This window comes from Ixodes scapularis, unplaced genomic scaffold (assembly GCF_016920785.2).
Source record: "Ixodes scapularis isolate PalLabHiFi unplaced genomic scaffold, ASM1692078v2 PGA_scaffold0__279_contigs__length_252992795, whole genome shotgun sequence".
Classification (NCBI taxonomy): Eukaryota; Metazoa; Arthropoda; class Arachnida; order Ixodida; family Ixodidae; genus Ixodes; species Ixodes scapularis.
This window is the reverse complement of record NW_024609835.1, coordinates 104220597-104242229: the sequence shown is the minus strand read 5'-3', so window position 1 is coordinate 104242229 and position 21633 is coordinate 104220597. Positions and strand designations below refer to the sequence as shown.

The following is a 21633-nucleotide window of genomic DNA, read 5'->3' as shown; positions in this document are numbered from 1 at the left end:
CTTTGGAAACAGCGCGTGGCGTTTTCTGGAAAAGAACGCCTCGAGGAGGGCCCGTGACCCGTGGCGTGCTCCCCGCAATCGTGCCTAATGGGGCTCGGATGGCAGCGTTAATTAGCAACAGAATCGGCGTATTCGTTCACTTGTGTCATTCGCATTGGGGTTATCCAAAAGAAACAACACGCCTCTGTTTCGTGGAGTGGAAATTTGAACAATGGCCGCAGATTATCCCAGTCCAGGTGTTCAACGTGCAACGAAGAAGTGCGTCATCAAGCAGACGCTGTTCATGTTCTTGCTGCTCAGCGACGAAGCCAAAGCAGGTGAATGTTAACATAGCTCACTTTGAGACTTTTATGTGGACTGCGTTTGTCCGGAAGGAGATCATTTCTTCTAGTAAACGGTAATACCCCTCCGCCCTTACAATTTGACTTCGAGGGGGGAGGGCGGGGGATCGTTAAGTTGAGGGTGAGATGTTTTAGCAGGGGTTGCAAAGCTTGAGCTCCAAAATGTACCGCAATTCTATTAGACACTGACACAGCTGAGCTTGAAAATCCAGAAATGATTTCCGCTTTCAAGTGTCAGACAGGTAACTTTAGACTTGCAGCTTGTTGAATTTTGGCTTTTGAACCAGGTTAACATATTTAGAAAACGACACGACCCTTTTGGTAAAGGTTTACTGAATTAGGTATAAATGAGATAGAATGTTTTGCGGCAGCAAATCATGAAGGTTTCTGAAACTCCATCCACCATTACTAACCTAGATCACCATTCACGTTCACACTTGGCTCGTTTAATATGTATAGTTTACATTACGTCGTCCATGAAATTAAAATAATTTAATAGGCTAATCAAGTATAGAGTTGTATAGATTTATCATACGGTACCTTAGATGAACTCAACCGGCTTTGAACACGACCGGACTGGGTTCGTGCGATTCTTTTTTTATCAGGCGTTTTTGTTGAGGGAGAAAGCATGTGCATTTTCCTGCGCGGGGGAGGGGGGGGGGGGGGGGGCGGGGCGCCACGACTTAACTATTCTATCTCTTCACGTGGCACAATGATTTACTGCTGTGCGCTTGAAGTGCAAATCGATATTGGGAAATACTTCTAGTGTGTGTTTTCACGAGCTGCCCAGCGATGAATCGATAAGCACCAAGCGGAAGAGGATGCTAAGGGAGAACATTAATGTCACCGATAAACCTTCTAGGGTTGTGCTCCGCAGGCTTTTTAAACCGGATGATCATGTACCGTAATGCTGAATAAAGAACATTGCCCCTGGAGCCGTGCCCATGATGTTCGATGGGTTTTTCAAGAACCTAATGTCTACGCTCAAGAAAGCCCGAAAGAAACCCGTTTTGATGCAGTCGGCTTCTGCGCCAAAAACATTAAAGCAAAAGACAGATATGTTGGCTTCGCAAGAGGATTGTGAACAGACTGAACAGGATGAACCAAACGGCTCTCAAAAATGTTCTCTCGTACCTTGGCCTGAATATGCACAGAGAGATGTTCCCGAGTAAAGTAGTAAAACTCCTACGGTCGCGTTACGGCGCGGCTCCCGGCCGCTCAGTAACGCTTCTAGTCAACTATATGTATGTGAAAGACTGTGAGCACGCAGGCGAGCTGGTATAGTAGCTAATCATGTTGCTTAACACCTGAAACTGCGGTGCTGAAAAGAAAAGTTTTAGTGGAAGGACTTTCGAAGGACCTTCGACTAAGCTCGAAGGGCCTCCGACTAAATGTTTTTCCTTTTCTGCACCACAGTTTTAGGTGTCACGCAACATGATATGTGTCAGTGCCGCATTGCAATCATTTGTGCTGACATGCCTCACTGGAGATGCCGTAAGGTAGCAAGCGCGAAATCAGTCCGGCCGTGCTTTGGAAAAGTTTTTGGTGCGAGCTTTCTACCAATACCTCCCGTCGACGTGTATTCCAAGATTACTGAATGAACTACCTTCGAATGGATGAAGGATCAATGGAATGGTGACCTTAAAGGAACCATGAATCGATTTTTCTGCTTTTTGTCAAATGAAGACCCCAATAACTGTTCAATGTTCATAGAACCCAAAGCAGGAATTCGTTTCCGTTTTAATGCCCCACTTAAAAAAAATGAAAACAGTCTTTTGCTTTTCTCCTCAACTTGACTGGACTCGGCTAGCAACATCAGAAGTCACGAGGCCTTGGCACAAAGAATGCCTTTCTATTGGAAACGGAAGTTCTCTCAGCCTAGCGAGGGGGTCGCGTTGGACGGGAGCGCTGCGTTACGCGAACGTATGCGCCCGTCAACAATCAATCCGTCAACGAATATTTGAATTCGCGCTCGTGGGAGGTAAGTGCCGTGACGACACTTAATATCGCTTGCGAATGACAAGTTCCATAAAGTGCTTAAGAAGAACGGTGGAAGCTTGAAGTCAGCGCACCGTTTCTCATGCACTTCACGACCACGTGATTCCTCATTTCGCTTTTGAGTTGAGGAGGAAAGCTAAGGAGGAAGAAGTTCTAAAATCATTTCATGCTACCCTTAACAGTGTCGAACATTACTTCTTGTAAACCGAGATAAAAGAGGCTTCCTCTGTTGTTGTTTTGTTTGTGGCAGATAGTTAAGAACCTTCATGCGGGTTTCTGGAAGAAGACATTAGTCATTTTTAGTTTTAGCGAATGCAACGAATTCCGTTGCTGTCGGGAGCTCTTGCCGTCACTTTGGAGCATGGTGCTGCGCGAGTCAACAGGGGATGCAGTTTAGCAGCGTACGCTAAACTAAAACTCTCTGTAATATATATGGGCATTGTTTACGTTTTTGGTTTCTCATTACTCACTGAGATCCTCGTTGCTTGATTTTTAATAGGATATTTTACTAAGCTGCCTTACTCTATACAAAACAAAAGCACGTGCCTGTGTACGTCATGGCTGTATTTAAAAACAAGCCCGCGTTAAACTGGATGATCCTGCGTGCGTAGTACCAGATTCGAGTGAAACGTCTGCGCATATGTCTTGCCGACAGCAGCGCTACGACGGCGGAGGGACGTCGGACCCGCCTGTTGGGTCATAACAGGAACCAGTCGGAAATGTATGGCTCAGTGCTCATGTCAGACTATGCATGTGTTACTGGGTGTATTCGGGTTGGAATTAATCGAGGACACGGCTCCAAAGAAATATTTTACTTTCGCGATTCATTTTCCTCAGGTAGGCTGAGCCTGTTCGTTCGCCACTATGAACCCCTGTCGTACTCGCCGCAGCACGCTACCAGAACAAGCCACGCCAGGATCAAGCGCTACGCTGCAGACACGGCAGACACCCGCGTCCGTTTCAAAGCCTACGGCAGGTTAGTGTTTCTATAGAGCAGGGTAGTCACGTTTTAAGTAAGCAGTCCGTTCCTGATATTGTGATACAATGTTGACATTTTATAGTTTTGCTAATCAGGTACCTCCGTTTCGGCTTGAAATATGGAGTGCTGAAGACTTAGTTCGCCGTAGAACTTGCTCCATAAGCGCATAAATAAACCATTCCGGGAATTTTGCGCCATCTAGTGGAGGCGTTTCAAAACTACACGCGGGCTATGAGGCTGACCACTTTCGATCCTCATTGATATGGCGAGTCTCAACTTAGGCACTTGCGTTCCCGGCGCTGCTCCAACGCTACTCGTAAGATACGTTTTTATTCACTCGTGTCACGTAATTGTACGCAGACAGGGGTAGATTATAGTAATAAAGACAAGGTGAGGAATCACACCTTCCAAATCACTCTAAACAGCAGGACCGTACCGCTTTGAGAAGGAACGAAATGCGCACGCAAATCACGCAAGTTACGCACGGAGGATCCACTACTTTGAAAAGCCAAATGTTCGTTGGATATCGTTTGCATGACCGTGACTGTGCTCTAGATATTCTTGCTGGCCAACCAGTGCTATCATAACAGAACCCTCAAAAGCTGCTGCACGCACGTGCTGTGCTGCAAAGACGACATTGAGAGTTAGACGTATGAATAATGCAATCAACATCAGCACACTTTAGGGCGTGCTTGATCCTCGTGAACTGTTCTGCCTGTAATTGTTTTTCACGGCACTCTTGTTCTATTTCTGAGATCGGTCGCGCGCAGGATGCTGAGGACCTCCAAAAAAGCGACAAAGGCAAGCACTTCTTTTGCAAAGGGCACAAAATTGGTGGCATCAGATACATGAGGCATGAAAATATTAAATAGACAGTGAAATTATTTTGGGCTGTGATAAATAATCTTAAATTGGAATTTTACAAATCGCACATCGTTTAGGGGGTCAAAAGAAAACTATTGTACACGAGGGTAGAAAGCCAGAAGCCTGCTTTTCGTTACGAACATTTGCAAGTATAGCGGACTATTTCTTGACCTCTTTCCTTCGGAAACTCTCCGCCTTTTCACCGTGATGCACCCGTGGTGCCCAAGCACGCCAGCCGAACCGAGCCCAAGCACTGGACACGAGCACTGCGTCACTCGGACGTATGCGCTCGTCTACAATCAATACGTCGACGAATATTTGGATTCACGTTCGTGGCCATTGAGTGCCGGGACGGCACATATTGTCACTTGTGAATGAGAGGTTTTATGGTGTACTTAAAACATTGGGGGACGATTATACGGCGTGATGCGTTTAGACAGCGGAAGTTTTTTTGTTTGTTTTCGTTTACACTCACGCCGTCGCCAAATTTTTCCGACATATTTAAAGGGGAAACTGGATTGGTGCATAGGCCGCGTGACGTTAATTTTTAGAGCGCAGCTTTTAGGCGCCCGTTTCCGGCTTGAGCGGCGTCGGCGTCGGCGTAACCGCGCGGTGCATGATGGGTAAATTCCCCGCTAAATTTTGTCGAAAACAAATCCTCGCTAAATTTATCGAAAAAAATTCTTCGCTAAAGTTAGCGGAGATTTTTTTTCCGCTAAATTTAGCGGAAAATTTTCGCCGCCAAATTTAGCGGGAAATTTTCCCCGCCAAACTTAGCGGAAAAATTGCCCACTAAATCTAGCGGAAAAAATTCCCCCTCTAAATTTAGCGGGGATTTTTTTCCGCTAAATCTAGCGGAAAATATTTTCTTAAAGGGGGGAGGGGCGAGCAGGAGAGGAGGGGCATAGCCCCCTGTCCGTACCTTTCTCTCCTCCTCCTCAAGAGCTGCGCTCTAATTCGGCGTTAAAGGGAGCTTTAAACGGCTTTCATTTTTCCGCTAAATTTATCGGGGAAGCTGTTTTGGTTCGAGATCACTTGACACCAATTTTCGGGGCAATTTGGCGGGGAAACTGATTGGTGCCTGGGACACGTGACATAAATTTTTCCGCTAAATTTAACGGAGAAACTGAATTGGTGCATAAGTCACGTGACGTCAATTTTTCCGCCAGCGGGGAAAGTGAATTCGTTTACGCTCACGGCCGTCTCGACACCGGGGGGATGAGCCCATAACAGCTGCCGCTGTAAAAGATCCGTGGAAGCTTAGAATTATCGCATCCCAAACACGTCATTATCATTTGAATTCTTATTTCGCTTTTGAACTGAAAGAGAGAAAGAATCACTTTATTATTGACCGCAAACTTAAAGCTCAAGATGTGCTGCGCTTCCCACATCATACCGAGCTGGTCCTCTTCATGAGGACAAGCCAGCCAGGTATGCCAGGAGAGGACTGAAGGTAATGGAGGGGGGCAAAAAGGGGACTGAAAAGCGACAGGACAATAAAAGAGTCAGTGGGCCAGATTGGCATAGACATAGAGTTATTATAATGTACGCTAGAGGTTAAACTAGCGCTAGTGTGCTATCGAAAATTGAAGCAGACAGCAGTAAGTCGAAAACTGACTTCCTGTAATGTATTTGTATGGGGAAAAGTGAGTGTATTTTCTTTCTGCGCTCGATTATAAGAGTGAATATCCCGAATAATTTGTACGGACTAGGTAGCTTGAACATTTCTCAGTCACGAAGATAAAAGAAATGGTCTGTTACGGCTTTTTTCTTTCAAATTCGTCACATTCAAAATGGCGCCAAAACGGCGTCGTACATGTATTTATGTGCATGATCATGCATTGCTGGCGCGAACACGACGTCGGCGCTTTTCAGCATGGGGGATATACGTGCAAAACGAAGGAAGGACTTCTGGAAAACCAAGAAAAACTGTAAGAACTACGTAGTAATAGTGGATCAGAGTCTCTGTGCATATTCGATCAAAATAAATTGAAGGCTATGTAATATAGCGGGAATCGAACCCGCAACCTTCGCCTATACGGGACAACGCCCCGGGTAGGCGAAGCTTGCGGGTCCGATCCCCGCTCCTGGCCCGATTTTTCGCCGGCTTTGTTTCCCTTTCCCTTCCCCTAAGTTTGATGTAATCAATTTAAAAATCACTCGCTCCCCGTTTTATTTACAATATTACTATGGCTGCACTTGTCAATCTTCAATAAAAAATAAATATATTGTCAATAAAAAAAAAGAATAAATAAATGTGCGTACGTGCGTGCGTGCGTGCGTGTGCGTGTGTGTGTGTGTGTGTATGTGTGTGTGTGTGTGTGTGTGTGTGTGTGTGTCAATGAAGCATCAGAGCCGCATATAGAGGGAGTTTGGTGAATACGAGGAGCGAGTGGAGCCAGGGCGTGCACCAGACGCAGAAAGTGGGCTTGACATGCTCTCAGGGTCAACAAGAAGCCGAAAAGAATCCCTAGGGTTGGTCGCGAAAAACAGTTTTAATAAGTGCGTAAGAGGTAAATCTAGCAACTCTTCATGGTTGAAATTATTCTCACGTGATGTTTCGATTAAGATCATCCAAATAGGTGTAAGAAACGAATCTGCCGCTCGACTTCTGTTTTGCTGGGACGGCAGATTTTGGCCCTCAGCGCATGGCGTGCAGATTACGTCGATCGTTCTGCTAGTTGAGCACACATTTTATACCTTATATGCCCTTGTATATCTTCCACCATAATATTGCATGACCGGGATCGAAACATAACGTACACCTTATTTTCCGTCACCGAGAGCTACTCCGACGCACTTATCGTTTGGTTTCTCGCGACCCCCGCCAGGGTATTATTCAGAGATTCTGGCTGGCCAGAAGCCGGGAATGATAGTGGAGCTTTGTCCCAAAACGACAGAAAGCGCGAAACCTCCTCACCCAGCGATCGGCACCGTTTCCGAAAGCATGGATTCTCGGATGGGAGGCTGCAGAGTGGGGTTCCACAATTACGGAAGGTTCGTCTCTGCGTGAATGGGCCAGAAAACCTAGCAAGGCGACTACACATTCCTTCCTGTGAAGAAAGACCAAACGAATCTCCACAAGTTACTTTTAATAATGTATGAACTGACAATATTTTATAACATCGTTTGCTGGTTGCTTTATGTCCTTAAAGCTCGCTTTAAAGATTATAAAATCGGTGTTTGCTTTTAATACTTCATGATACAAATTTCTGTAACACTACGACTTCAGTTTTGTTTTGCTGAGATCAAAATGTTTCCATGCAAACGCAAAGGAATGGTGCTAAGTTGGCGCAAAGAGCCCACCTAACAATCTGAGTATATAGAGACGTATTCTTACTACGGGAAGGCCTAGAAGCTGGGTACTTCCCAGAACACGCTCAACGCGCCTTTCGTTCGCTAGAACAATGAGTATTGGAAACGAAGGTCTCAAGGAAGCATTGCTCTCATCTTTAAGTATCGATATTTATTCATGCGACATCATTATCATTTCGATGTTATTAGCACTGTGACCAGCGAGTGTCCTTTCAGTCCAAAAGCTCCGAACCATGCCCCTTAAGATAACATCGAATCTTGCATAGCGCAATACGATACATCCCCCCCTTATTTTTGGTTTTTCTTATAACTAACGTAACTGCAATGTAACTAAAATTTAAGAAAAAAAAAAGGGGGGGGGGGTGTATCATATGGAGCTCTACAAGATGACCACGCGGTGAAGCGAAGAAGTGCTCGCGCTGGCCAACGCGAGCGCCCAGGGCATGCTTCGGAGCTTTTGGACTGAAAGAACACACGCTGGTCACAGTGCTACATAACATCGAACTGATAATGATGTCGTAAGAATAAATATCGATACAACTGCCATACGCGCTGGGCGGTCAAGGTCCTTGTCAATGTCGTGGATATGAATGTAACTTAAATATCCCGTTCACTATTTGTCTTTAAGATGTAGACTTGATGTCGAACTGTATTAAAGTGCGTTACGTTTTATCTTCCAGGGATTTACGTCTCGTGCTTCGCCGAGATGGCTCAGCGTTCTCGAATAATTTTGTCGCCACGGACTCGAAGGGATTTATCAACCTGGACCTCTCTCACATCTATTCTGGTACCCTCGAAGGTATTCTCGCCTGACATCTTCTCAAATGAGTGTTGGTTTCCACACTACTCGCGTATTGTATGTGTATTATCTTTAATGAATAGCCCTGTTCCTCCTCACACAACATTTTTACAGAGGGGTTAGCGACACAATGTTCAGGAATGCCGAATTTACTGCGGGATAAAACCTAAATAAATTCCAATTTTAACGTTTTTTTGAGTCTCGTACAGGATATTTTGAGTGAATTTAATTGAGGATAGTGCTCGAGTAAAGTACTACTAACGGCAGTTATGACTGACACCGCTGATTTCATATAGAAACGAGAACGTTTAGGGCACTATAATAACCACGGAATTAAATTCAGAAACGCCACAAAATAAAACTGATGTTCGATAAAAAAATTTTATTCGGAATATTCACTTTTTTGTTTTTGCCAAGCAGCACACACTCATACACTATTTGTTTTCCAGGTGATCCTGGAAGTCGGGTATTCGGCTCTCTGATAAACGGAGTATTCAACGGCCGAATCAGCACGGGCGACAGCCAAGAGTTCTTCGTAGAGCCATCGTGGAAGTACTTCAACAAAACCCAGTCGCAACGTGTCGGCCATTCCGTCATCTACTCTGGAAAAGACGTTCATCTGCCGGCACACCTTGAAGCTCATAGGGGCTGTGACCTGGACCTGTTGCAGATACCCGAGACTCGTGATTGGCCGACTGTGCGACAACATAACGTGAGTTCATATTGAATTAAAGCACACAAAGGTCGCTTTTAATAATTAAAGTGTCCATTAAGACAAAGAATTACGCAAACATGAAATAAAGATGTTCATACACTGAGGCTTGGCATCGATTAAAAATTATAGCCCAATTAATTGACAACCTTTATTTGATTAATTAATCGATTCATCTGTTTAGTTCATTCCCCTGCATAATGACTTTAAAAAAATATTTTTTGTTGTCTTTTTTGAAAATGTGATTAACGGCGCAGTGTCTTATTTGAAATTTTGAATCATTCTTGAAGTATAGCTGAAAACGGTAAGATGACACCCACACTCCAAAGATATTCTTCGGCAATAGCGAATTCCCTTGAATGTTCACAACACTCTCTCCTGCGCTAAACGGACACTCGCACGGCGTTGAAGTGGCTGGGGCACACAGAACCTTTTCCACTTGTTTGGAGTTACGAATTTTACCACCACAGTTCACTTTAAGTGAAAACTTCACCTGAAGTTTACCTTCACGCGGTTGTAGGCTTGCGTAATAAAATCGTTGAATTTTTGCTCCCTTTTTTTTAGTCAAACTTTAACCGGTTAAAAAATAGTGATTAAAGCAATAATAGATTATTCGCTAGGGCAATCGATTAAGTTTTCAGCCCTATTATATACCCAGTTAAATGACAGATATGAAAGTAGCGAACGATGCAAAATATTGCGGTAAAATACTCAGCATGCGCTCCCTTAATCGACAAGAACGCTCCTTTGAACAACATGTGCCTTATATTTCGAAGATGCCACGTGTCATAAAATGTCTTGCCACAAAAAGATATAACGAACTCGAGGCAATGGACGACGAACATATCTTTCAAAATGGCTTGCCGCGTTCCACGTGGTGGCATACTCCATAACACTGCTGATTAGATTGTAACTTAACTTGCACCTTAATTGGAGTCAGGGATGGGCAGTATTTCAAATACAAGTATATGAAATACGTATTTCAAATACTTTGTGTATTTTGCATTTGTATTTAATTACAAATTGGGTAATGTATTTGACGTGTTATTTAAATACTAAAACGTGGGTATTTTAAATACAATTTTAATTAAATACAATTTTGTGGGCGAAAATACATCCGTCAAATTTATTGTCACGACTCAATTTGCTCATCCTAAGACGTGTCCAGAGCAGGAAGAAAACTACGTTCTGCACTGAATGCAGTGTCTCTCAATCAAGCACAAGCGTTTAGTGACTTTGTCATTACGGAGCTAGTCCAGGGCAAGAATAGTGACGAAATCGACGTTCACAGGCAGACTGGCTAAATAAGTGCCTGTGACAACTTGTGATGCTTTCCAGCCTGATTTCCATCCATACTTTTGCCTGGAACATTCTAAATGCGCGGGTCGTCCAGATTTTCGTAACTGGTGCGAGTTGCGACAATAAAAAATTCTCTAGCTAGTGCTGCGCATCTTAGTCGTGTCGGTTGTTTGTTGGTCTATACCAAAATGTAATCGACAAAAAAAGCTGCTTGAAGCTCTGTACTTTTTTCACCTATTACGTCCAAGCTGATTAAATTTTTTTTGTGATTATATTTCTATTACGTTACTAGAGCCTCGCACACTAACTCCCGAGTGTTCGATGCAAAATTAAAATGAGATACCCAAAAACCCGTTGCAGGTGCCCTGAAGTCGCTAACGCAAATTTTGAGGAATGTATTCGGAAACGTATTTGGAGGAGACCAAATACATTTGGTTGTATTTGTATCTTGTACTTAAATGCTTTTTGGAAATGTAATTAGATTTGGAATTAAATCCATTTTTGGATGAAGTATTTTGTATTTGTATTTCGATACATATTTGCATGGATTTTGCCCATCCCTGATTGGAGTTAACTAGCTTGTAGGAGTAAATGTTTCAGCTGTGATTGTGGGAAATTGTTAAAGGCCGTGGAAATTGCAGTTCAGTGTAGACATCTTTCTGTACAAAAAATGCAGGTGAAGGGGTCAGAACGTAGAGTGTACGAAGCCAAAGCTCTACTATAACAGTTAGGTAAAAAAAAACAAAAAAACTGGAAGAGTTTTTTTTTTCTTTATTCGCAGTCGTCTACCTTTTAGCTTAGGATATAAACAAATTAGTTCAAAGAGAGTCTGAAAAAAAAAGTAAAATCATGTCCCTTGAAATACAGCTGTTCTCGAACTAAAAAAAAATGATACATTTCGGTTGAAGTGTTCGGTTCGTTAAAACCTACAAAAAAAAAAACCTTTTTTTTTTTAGTTTGCAGTGCATTTGGAAATTTCTTTTGGTATGTATTATGTGCAGTCCACTCGTGACAGGGTTTCCAAGGAGCACCTGCGGCCTCGGCGGTCACCAAATATTGCCGCCTCCCCGGTCCTCGAAGGGGCTGCACCGAGGGTACGGAGCTTAAAACCCAAGATGCGGGCTCAGCTTGGCACGCAAAAGCGGCTACTTTGTCACCTCCAGGTGATTTTACTCGGGTATTGTCGTTTCAAAAATCGATCTAACAACGCTGGCGGCATGCCGAGTGCAAAAGACGCAGAGACGCCTCTAATTTGGCGTTTTTGATGGCGCTCAGCGTGTATTTAATTGGAACCATATATCTTTTTTTACAATTTAAAGAAGTTATTGAGTAAATCTTAGATAATTATTTAGCTTATTAGTGTGTTTAATTTTTGCCATTCCTGATGTGCGCCGTGGCTGGCAGTTTGTTCCCGAAAATAGTTTTTTTTCCTAATCCACCCTATTGGTAGATTTTTTTAAGACTTTCGCAGAAATACTAGGCATATAATTTATTTTAGGTTGAGTTAGGACTCATTTATTTGGCCAGGAAGTGTTTTATGCCTATTTGATAGCATAGGTAAGTGTGGAGATAACTTACTAAGCCAGACGAGCTGGTTTAAGTTAAACATTTCTAAAACCCGAGACGGAGGCAACAAGGAGGGGACAAATACAAGACCTCTAAAAACAGCTTCTGAATTTTTATTCAGGCCACTTCTTTTATACCTGTCCTCCACACCGCCCTCCACTTGCACACGGCCCAATAGTTCGCCTACAGTTTACAAACAACTACGAAAAATGGTCCAAGGGTTGAAGGATACAAAGAACCACGCCCTCTACACAATGGCCAAGGTCACTCCTATCCACCGTGGGTGGATGGGAGTGACCTTGGCGGTGTGGAGATCACAGGTATAAAAAAGTAAAATTTGGTAGCTGTGTTAGAGGCGCATTGTGTCTGTCCCCTCCTCGTAGCCTCCGTCTTGGGTTTTAGAAATGTTTAGGTAAGTCTACAGGGTGTTCTAACCTACATTGAAAATATTTAAAGAGTCATGCTTCTGCTGTAGAAATTACGCCAAATTCATAGAACAGTCTTACCACATAAGTATGCACGACAAGATTTCTAATAACAAATCCGTCTTTACAAAACGCCATGAACGCAAATTTTGAACATAGACAAAAATATTCAGCAGCTTTGAGATGTTTTACGTACACCCGTGAGCGATACGAAGGTGGACAGCCCTCTTCTGGTTTTTGACGCTCCTGCGAGTTTTGGAACATGCTCTGTTCCAGAAGAGGGCTAGAACGCAAATTAGACCTACAAGCCACGTACCATTTGAGTCGTTGAGTTAACATAGCTTTAGGGAGCCGTAAAACAGGCAGGAAACCAGGTAAGGTGTTCACCTTCATATTGCCGGCGGGTGTACATGCGAGATCGAAGGCGTCCCGCATCCAAGAGACTTCAATATCCGTTTGGAGGTAATGTGGCAAGTATAATCGCAAGCCGATCTATTACAAGCTGAAAGAAACGCCCTCACACACACTTCCGTTTCTTTAAACGCGAGGCTTTTGGCACTTTACTCCTTTTTGATTTTCGTTCAGAGCTCTTGAGAGCCAAATTAGCCACTAAATATCAAGAGATATTTGTTTTATAAGAACAGACTGCAAAGTGTAAATATAATTTAAGAGTCCGTCCTGGACGCCATAGTTCTTTTGTACTACCCTAACAATGTAAAAAAGAAAAAAAAAGAAAGGCTATTAAATGGTAAGTTTCTTTATTTGAAAAAATATATGCTGAAACCTCTCCTCAACTTCGACATCAATGGTGTTCAAGTTGGACATCAATGAAACAAACAAACATAATTTCAAACATTTCTTGTAGCAAAGCTAAAACGAAAGTATAGCGTCCTAATACTCCGGTTGCCGCACCCGCAGGTAATCGTAGACCACGTGCTGTACAACTACTATCGCCGAAATTCTGACGACGCTTCCGCCAAAGCTTACCTGACGAACATTGTGGCGTCTCACGTGAACACCGCCACCACAATCTACTCCTCCACTGATTTCGGAGGCATCGTCGGTATCAAGTTTATCGTGCAATCCCTCAAGGTGAGCGCGACAAGTCGTTTACTGCCTCTAAATTCGGCGGAAAAATAACCTAATGTTATGCCTCGTTCACACTTGGGAACCGGCGGCCAGATCCGCGAGAATTCTGACACCCGGCGACGAAGGCAGGCAAAATTTCCGGCCGAGAGCAAGATCGCTCTGGGACCAATTTCGAACGCCGGAAACAGGTTTTCTCTCGCCGCAAGCCAATCATAACACCCGGGAGAAGTGGCGCTTGCTGTCGTCAGATCCCCGCCGCCAGCTGGCGACGATGGCGACGAGACGCGCGCGGGCGAGGAGGAGGTTTGGGAGCTCTCGTCAACTCCCTTGTCTGTTCGGGAAACTGAGAGACGCTGGCGCCGCGCACTCCGCAGACGGCAACAAATGTGAACGAAGATCCGTGGAATAAAATTGGCATGGGTGGCACGTACACAGGTTGTCCCCGTTTGCTCGTTATGCTATTATTGCCTTCTCGTATTGCGAAGGAAATGTTAGGCATTTCCCCGGCACTGTGGGTTAGCGTTAACTGCAAGGGGAAGTCTGCGAGAGCATTTTTTCGATCACCATTCGATCCAGGGGCAGTCTGCTCTGATATCCGCAAGAGACCGGAGCCTTGCGAACGCGACGGGTGGCAGCAGATGTGAACGGCGCCGTCTTTTTCCGCCCACTAAATTCGGTCGGCGACAAGAAAGAGTTTTTCGCAAGTGTGAACGCGGCCTTAAAGTGAATTCATAAGAAAATTTGTCGTAGCGTTTTGAATATTTTATTTTTTTTTCTCACTTTTTTACGGTTAGTTTTACAAATGCGTGGGGAAAGTTAGCTAATTGGTAAAAGCTCGTAAGAAAATAATCCTCAATCGTACTGGGGTTTTAAAAGTGATACATATTCTAACAATACCCGAAAATCAGAGTTTTGAGGGAGATGAAACCCTTCATCTTGTTGAACTCGCGAGGGAATTTCTCAGAACCTCGGCGGCTACAGGAGTGCACCCAAAAGCTTTCGCAACGTCATAATAACATCCTAAATTTGTGCGGTGACTATGTTGAGAAATGGCTTGAATATGTATTTACATTGTGTTTATATTAACATATTTTTTACCGCTCTTGTTCTTTTTTTTTAAATACAATTCGTCGAAATTTGAAAGGGAAAACAACAACCGTTAGTTCGCAATAGAAAAAAAGGAAGAAGAAAAGAAACTTCAACGAAGATGAGTTTGGTGCCGGACGCAAGCATATCTTTTTAACGAAAACAAATTTTTGGGCAGATGGATCTCCGAAACAAATGTATTACCAAAATTTAAAATAGTACCACGTTTTTGTTTCTTTTTTAACTTAATATTGATGGCAACGCGCCTCTTTGTCCCTCAGCAAAAAAAAAAAAGAAATAGCAAGAGTTGAAAACTGGGTTCGTTGGTTACTGATTCATCAAATACAGTGTACAAAATGTAGGAATGCAAACGCATTCCTACATGCAGCGCATTCCAACAAGCAGCGCGCCCCGTCTTCCTTTCGCACACGGCGCTCCGGCGGTGACATCACGCTTTCCCTCTGCGCAGGCGCGGCGAGCCTCGCTTGCTCCACGCCTTCCGTGACGATGCATCCGCGTTGCTGTGCTTTTCTTTGCGTTTTATTGCTGAGGCGCGTGCGTTTTGACCTTGAGCGCCCCCGTCGGCTTTTGTAACAAAGCATCTGCGTTGCTGTGCTTTTCTTTGCGTTTTATTGCTGAGGCGCGTGCGTTTTGACCTTGAGCGCCCCCGTCGGCTTTTGTAACAAAGCATCTGCGTTGCTGTGCTTTTCTTTGCGTTTTATTGCTGAGGCGCGTGCGTTTTGACCTTGAGCGCCCCGTCGGCTTTTGTAACAAAGCATCTGCGTTGCTGTGCTTTTCTTTGCGTTTTATTGCTGAGGCGCGTGCGTTTTGACCTTGAGCGCCCCCGTCCCTATTGAAAATCGCTCTGATGGGACTTCAGGATTTTTTTAAAGGGTGTGAAAGGGACTTCAGGAATTCTTGTGATGTTTGAAAGGTGCACCGATATTCCCTGGTGGGTTCGTTGGCCCCGTCAGAGGCTTTCCTGAAATGTCTGAAGTCCCCTTTACAATGCCTTGACATGTCTGGAAGCCTGTCAAGAACTTTTCTAATGGGGTCGGGAAAACCTTCAGGCTTCTTAAGATGTCGGCGGGCCACAGCTTAGGTCGAGAAAACACATTTCGCAGAATTAGAATATAGCCTTATTGTACGCTACGGGGAAAAAAGTATTTGGAGAATACCGATCGTATGTATGTACGGTCAGATTTGTAGTACTGCTCTTCTATCAATTACGAGTGGGTCGTCTGTCACTGCCCGGGGGTTCGGTCGCCAAGGAGGCCACTGAGGGCGACCGCCCCACGTAGAGAATCAACGAGCCGCTGGCCGAGTGGTGTTGACCGAGCGGCGTTTTGAGGCGAACGCAATCCTGTCCGCTGGAGGCGAAATCCGTGGAACCATAAATAAAAAAAAAAATAAAATAAACAAGCTGACACCACTGCGCGCTTTCCAGAAAGAGGGACCCACGCGGGAGCGACTCGTTCCGGGAACCGGTTCTTCCACGGGAGACGGTCCCCAAAAGCAAGTCACACTGCCCCTCTCTCAGCCCGGCGATGGGGAGAGGGTGCAGGGCTGCCAGCCCAGCGGTCGGCGGGAGAGGGTGGTGTGTGCAAGCGGGGGAGGCCAGCCGCCAGTATAGCCATTTTCTCTCTGCTCGTGGACAGTTCCGGTTAGCCCACACAGCGGATTTTTGGAGCGGACCGATTTCCTCCAGCAAGGTGAGCATGCATGCCTTTCAGGGCTCGCCCCTTGGTCTCTTTTGATTCTTCCTTGGTTCCGCAGGTGCACCATAGTTCGGCGCTGGCCGCCTTCAGCACCGTTCGAGCGCCGTCGTGTTCAGCGCATTCAAGGAGATGGTGGCCGGTGTCGGCTTACTCGCTGCAAAGCCTGGCAGTCGGGGTCAGCGTCCCACCGCATGTTGTGCCTGCACACCGGGATTATGGCGCTGTGGGCCCTGAGACGGTGGATGACGGTCGCTCTCCGGACTTGGTTTTTGCGCCTCTTCGTCCGTCCGACTTCAGAAGCATCCAGCGAGCGAAAAATACGCCGAAGACGCCGGCGTATTGTCATCATGGACGAAACCGTGACTGTGCTCGGGATTTCTCAACGGCGGCGGGTGCTAGCGCTTGCGACTTCGTGGTTTTCGCTAAACGCGCCTACTAAGACTGTGTATGTGTACGTGAGGTACACCTGCTCGGTTTTATTAGCTGAACTACCGCACGTCAGGAATATACCCAGCGGCATTGTGAGTACTTCGAAATATATTTTTCTTTGTGATAAAGAAGTCAGTTGTCCCTGTTTGATGTGATCTCTTTCGTCTACCGCTCCTTGCGCCGGGTTTCAACACACGTTGCTTTTTATCACCTTTTTGAGTTATAATATGCATGTAAAACTAAATGTCTGCAATAAATTTTGAATAATGTTTTGAACTGCATTTTGTCTATGGTTCACAGTCATTTGCGCGTCTAAAGGGGTGATGGGCTAAAGGGTCTGACGGGTTGAAGGGCTGTGGGGCTAAAGGGTTTTTCTATGGGGCATCCCTGAAGGGTTTTTCTGTAGGGTATTTTTGAAGGGTTTTGAAGGCCTGTGAGGTCCCATAATCCTTCAAGGCTGACGGGCCCTTTAGAAACATTTTCAATAGGGGTCGGCTTTTGTAACAAAGCATCTGCGTTGCTGTGCTTTTCTTTGCGTTTTATTGCTGAGGCGCGTGCGTTTTGACCTTGAGCGCCCCCGTCGGCTTTTGTAACAAAGCATCTGCGTTGCTGTGCTTTTCTTTGCGTTTTATTGCTGAGGCGCGTGCGTTTTGACCTTGAGCGCCCCCGTCGGCTTTTGTAACAAAGCATCTGCGTTGCTGTGCTTTTCTTTGCGTTTTATTGCTGAGGCGCGTGCGTTTTGACCTTGAGCGCCCCCGTCGGCTTTTGTAACAAAGCATCTGCGTTGCTGTGCTTTTCTTTGCGTTTTATTGCTGAGGCGCGTGCGTTTTGACCTTGAGCGCCCCCGTCGGCTTTTGTAACAAAGCATCTGCGTTGCTGTGCTTTTCTTTGCGTTTTATTGCTGAGGCGCGTGCGTTTTGACCTTGAGCGCCCCGTCGGCTTTTGTAACAAAGCATCTGCGTTGCTGTGCTTTTCTTTGCGTTTTATTGCTGAGGCGCGTGCGTTTTGACCTTGAGCGCCCCCGTCGGCTTTTGTAACAAAGCATCTGCGTTGCTGTGCTTTTCTTTGCGTTTTATTGCTGAGGCGCGTGCGTTTTGACCTTGAGCGCCCCGTCGGCTTTTGTAACAAAGCATCTGCGTTGCTGTGCTTTTCTTTGCGTTTTATTGCTGAGGCGCGTGCGTTTTGACCTTGAGCGCCCCCGTCGGCTTTTGTAACAAAGCATCTGCGTTGCTGTGCTTTTCTTTGCGTTTTATTGCTGAGGCGCGTGCGTTTTGACCTTGAGCGCCCCCGTCGGCTTTTGTAACAAAGCATCTGCGTTACTGTGCTTTTCTTTGCGTTTTATTGCTGAGGCGCGTGCGTTTTGACCTTGAGCGCCCCGTCGGCTTTTGTAACAAAGCATCTGCGTTGCTGTGCTTTTCTTTGCGTTTTATTGCTGAGGCGCGTGCGTTTTGACCTTGAGCGCCCCCGTCGGCTTTTGTAACAAAGCATCTGCGTTGCTGTGCTTTTCTTTGCGTTTTATTGCTGAGGCGCGTGAGTTTTGACCTTGAGCGCCCCGTCGGCTTTTGTAACAAAGCATCTGCGTTGCTGTGCTTTTCTTTGCGTTTTATTGCTGAGGCGCGTGCGTTTTGACCTTGAGCGCCCCCGTCGGCTTTTGTAACAAAGCATCTGCGTTGCTGTGCTTTTCTTTGCGTTTTATTGCTGAGGCGCGTGCGTTTTGACCTTGAGCGCCCCCGTCGGCTTTTGTAACAAAGCATCTGCGTTGCTGTGCTTTTCTTTGCGTTTTATTGCTGAGGCGTGTGCGTTTTGACCTTGAGCGCCCCCGTCGGCTTTTTTAACAAAGCATCTGCGTTGCTGTGCTTTTCTTTGCGTTTTATTGCTGAGGCGCGTGCGTTTTGACCTTGAGCGCCCCGTCGGCTTTTGTAACAAAGCATCTGCGTTGCTGTGCTTTTCTTTGCGTTTTATTGCTGAGGCGCGTGCGTTTTGACCTTGAGCGCCCCCGTCGGCTTTTGTAACAAAGCATCTGCGTTGCTGTGCTTTTCTTTGCGTTTTATTGCTGAGGCGCGTGCGTTTTGACCTTGAGCGCCCCTTCGGCTTTTGTAACAAAGCATCTGCGTTGCTGTGCTTTTCTTTGCGTTTTATTGCTGAGGCGCGTGCGTTTTGACCTTGAGCGCCCCCGTCGGCTTTTGTAACAAAGCATCTGCGTTGCTGTGCTTTTCTTTGCGTTTTATTGCTGAGGCGCGTGCGTTTTGACCTTGAGCGCCCCCGTCGGCTTTTGTAACAAAGCATCTGCGTTGCTGTGCTTTTCTTTGCGTTTTATTGCTGAGGCGCGTGCGTTTTGACCTTGAGCGCCCCGTCGGCTTTTGTAACAAAGCATATGCGTTGCTGTGCTTTTCTTTGCGTTTTATTGCTGAGGCGCGTGCGTTTTGACCTTGAGCGCCCCCGTCGGCTTTTGTAACAAAGCATCTGCGTTGCTGTGCTTTTATTTGCGTTTTATTGCTGAGGCGCGTGCGTTTTGACCTTGAGCGCCCCCGTCGGCTTTTGTAACAAAGCATCTGCGTTGCTGTGCTTTTCTTTGCGTTTTATTGCTGAGGCGCGTGCGTTTTGACCTTGAGCGCCCCCGTCGGCTTTTGTAACAAAGCATCTGCGTTGCTGTGCTTTTCTTTGCGTTTTATTGCTGAGGCGCGTGCGTTTTGACCTTGAGCGCCCCCGTCGGCTTTTGTAACAAAGCATCTGCGTTGCTGTGCTTTTCTTTGCGTTTTATTGCTGAGGCGCGTGCGTTTTGACCTTGAGCGCCCCCGTCGGCTTTTGTAACAAAGCATCTGCGTTGCTGTGCTTTTCTTTGCGTTTTATTGCTGAGGCGCGTGCGTTTTGACCTTGAGCGCCCCGTCGGCTTTTGTAACAAAGCATCTGCGTTGCTCTGCTTTTCTTTGCGTTTTATTGCTGAGGCGCGTGCGTTTTGACCTTGAGCGCCCCCGTCGGCTTTTGTAACAAAGCATCTGCGTTGCTGTGCTTTTCTTTGCGTTTTATTGCTGAGGCGCGTGCGTTTTGACCTTGAGCGCCCCCGTCGGCTTTTGTAACAAAGCATCTGCGTTGCTGTGCTTTTCTTTGCGTTTTATTGCTGAGGCGCGTGCGTCTTGACCTTGAGCGCCCCCGTCGGCTTTTGTAACAAAGCATCTGCGTTGCTGTGCTTTTCTTTGCGTTTTATTGCTGAGGCGCGTGCGTTTTGACCTTGAGCGCCCCCGTCGGCTTTTGTAACAAAGCATCTGCGTTGCTGTGCTTTTCTTTGCGCTTTATTGCTGAGGCGCGTGCGTTTTGACCTTGAGCGCCCCCGTCGGCTTTTGTAACAAAGCATCTGCGTTGCTGTGCTTTTCTTTGCGTTTTATTGCTGAGGCGCGTGCGTTTTGACCTTGAGCGCCCCCGTCGGCTTTTGTAACAAAGCATCTGCGTTGCTGTGCTTTTCTTTGCGTTTTATTGCTGAGGCGCGTGCGTTTTGACCTTGAGCGCCCCGTCGGCTTTTGTAACAAAGCATCTGCGTTGCTGTGCTTTTCTTTGCGTTTTATTGCTGAGGCGCGTGCGTTTTGACCTTGAGCGCCCCCGTCGGCTTTTGTAACAAAGCATCTGCGTTGCTGTGCTTTTCTTTGCGTTTTATTGCTGAGGCGCGTGCGTTTTGACCTTGAGCGCCCCCGTCGGCTTTTGTAACAAAGCATCTGCGTTGCTGTGCTTTTCTTTGCGTTTTATTGCTGAGGCGCGTGCGTTTTGACCTTGAGCGCCCCCGTCGGCTTTTGTAACAAAGCATCTGCGTTGCTGTGCTTTTCTTTGCGTTTTATTGCTGAGGCGCGTGCGTTTTGACCTTGAGCGCCCCCGTCGGCTTTTGTAACAAAGCATCTGCGTTGCTGTGCTTTTCTTTGCGTTTTATTGCTGAGGCGCGTGCGTTTTGACCTTGAGCGCCCCCGTCGGCTTTTGTAACAAAGCATCTGCGTTGCTGTGCTTTTCTTTGCGTTTTATTGCTGAGGCGCGTGCGTTTTGACCTTGAGCGCCCCCGTCGGCTTTTGTAACAAAGCATCTGCGTTGCTGTGCTTTTCTTTGCGTTTTATTGCTGAGGCGCGTGCGTTTTGACCTTGAGCGCCCCCGTCGGCTTTTGTAACAAAGCATCTGCGTTGCTGTGCTTTTCTTTGCGTTTTATTGCTGAGGCGCGTGCGTTTTGACCTTGAGCGCCCCCGTCGGCTTTTGTAACAAAGCATCTGCGTTGCTGTGCTTTTCTTTGCGTTTTATTGCTGAGGCGCGTGCGTTTTGACCTTGAGCGCCCCCGTCGGCTTTTGTAACAAAGCATCTGCGTTGCTGTGCTTTTCTTTGCGTTTTATTGCTGAGGCGCGTGCGTTTTGACCTTGAGCGCCCCCGTCGGCTTTAGTAACAAAGCATCTGCGTTGCTGTGCTTTTCTTTGCGTTTTATTGCTGAGGCGCGTGCGTTTTGACCTTGAGCGCCCCCGTCGGCTTTTGTAACAAAGCATCTGCGTTGCTGTGCTTTTCTTTGCGTTTTATTGCTGAGGCGCGTGCGTTTTGACCTTGAGCGCCCCCGTCGGCTTTTGTAACAAAGCATCTGCGTTGCTGTGCTTTTCTTTGCGTTTTATTGCTGAGGCGCGTGCGTTTTGACCTTGAGCGCCCCCGTCGGCTTTTGTAAAAAAGCATCTGCGTTGCTGTGCTTTTCTTTGCGTTTTATTGCTGAGGCGCGTGCGTTTTGACCTTGAGCGCCCCCGTCGGCTTTTGTAACAAAGCATCTGCGTTGCTGTGCTTTTCTTTGCGTTTTATTGCTGAGGCGCGTGCGTTTTGACCTTGAGCGCCCCCGTCGGCTTTTGTAACAAAGCATCTGCGTTGCTGTGCTTTTCTTTGCGTTTTATTGCTGAGGCGCGTGCGTTTTGACCTTGAGCGTTCCCGTCGGCTTTTGTAACAAAGCATCTGCGTTGCTGTGCTTTTCTTTGCGTTTTATTGCTGAGGCGCGTGCATTTTGACCTTGAG

At 46.2% G+C, this 21633-nt stretch overlaps 1 protein-coding gene across 1 annotated transcript in view; it reads left to right on the top strand.

The window, feature by feature from the left end:
- Positions 1-11422: 11422 nt before the first annotated feature.
- Positions 11423-21633, top strand: part of LOC8030150 (disintegrin and metalloproteinase domain-containing protein 10) — a 194690-nt gene continuing 184479 nt past the window's right edge. The window contains exons 1-2 of the mRNA XM_042292594.1: positions 11423-11470; positions 13217-13390. Of these exons, the coding sequence (XP_042148528.1) occupies positions 11423-11470; positions 13217-13390 (222 nt within the window). The remainder of the gene's footprint in view (positions 11471-13216; positions 13391-21633) is intronic.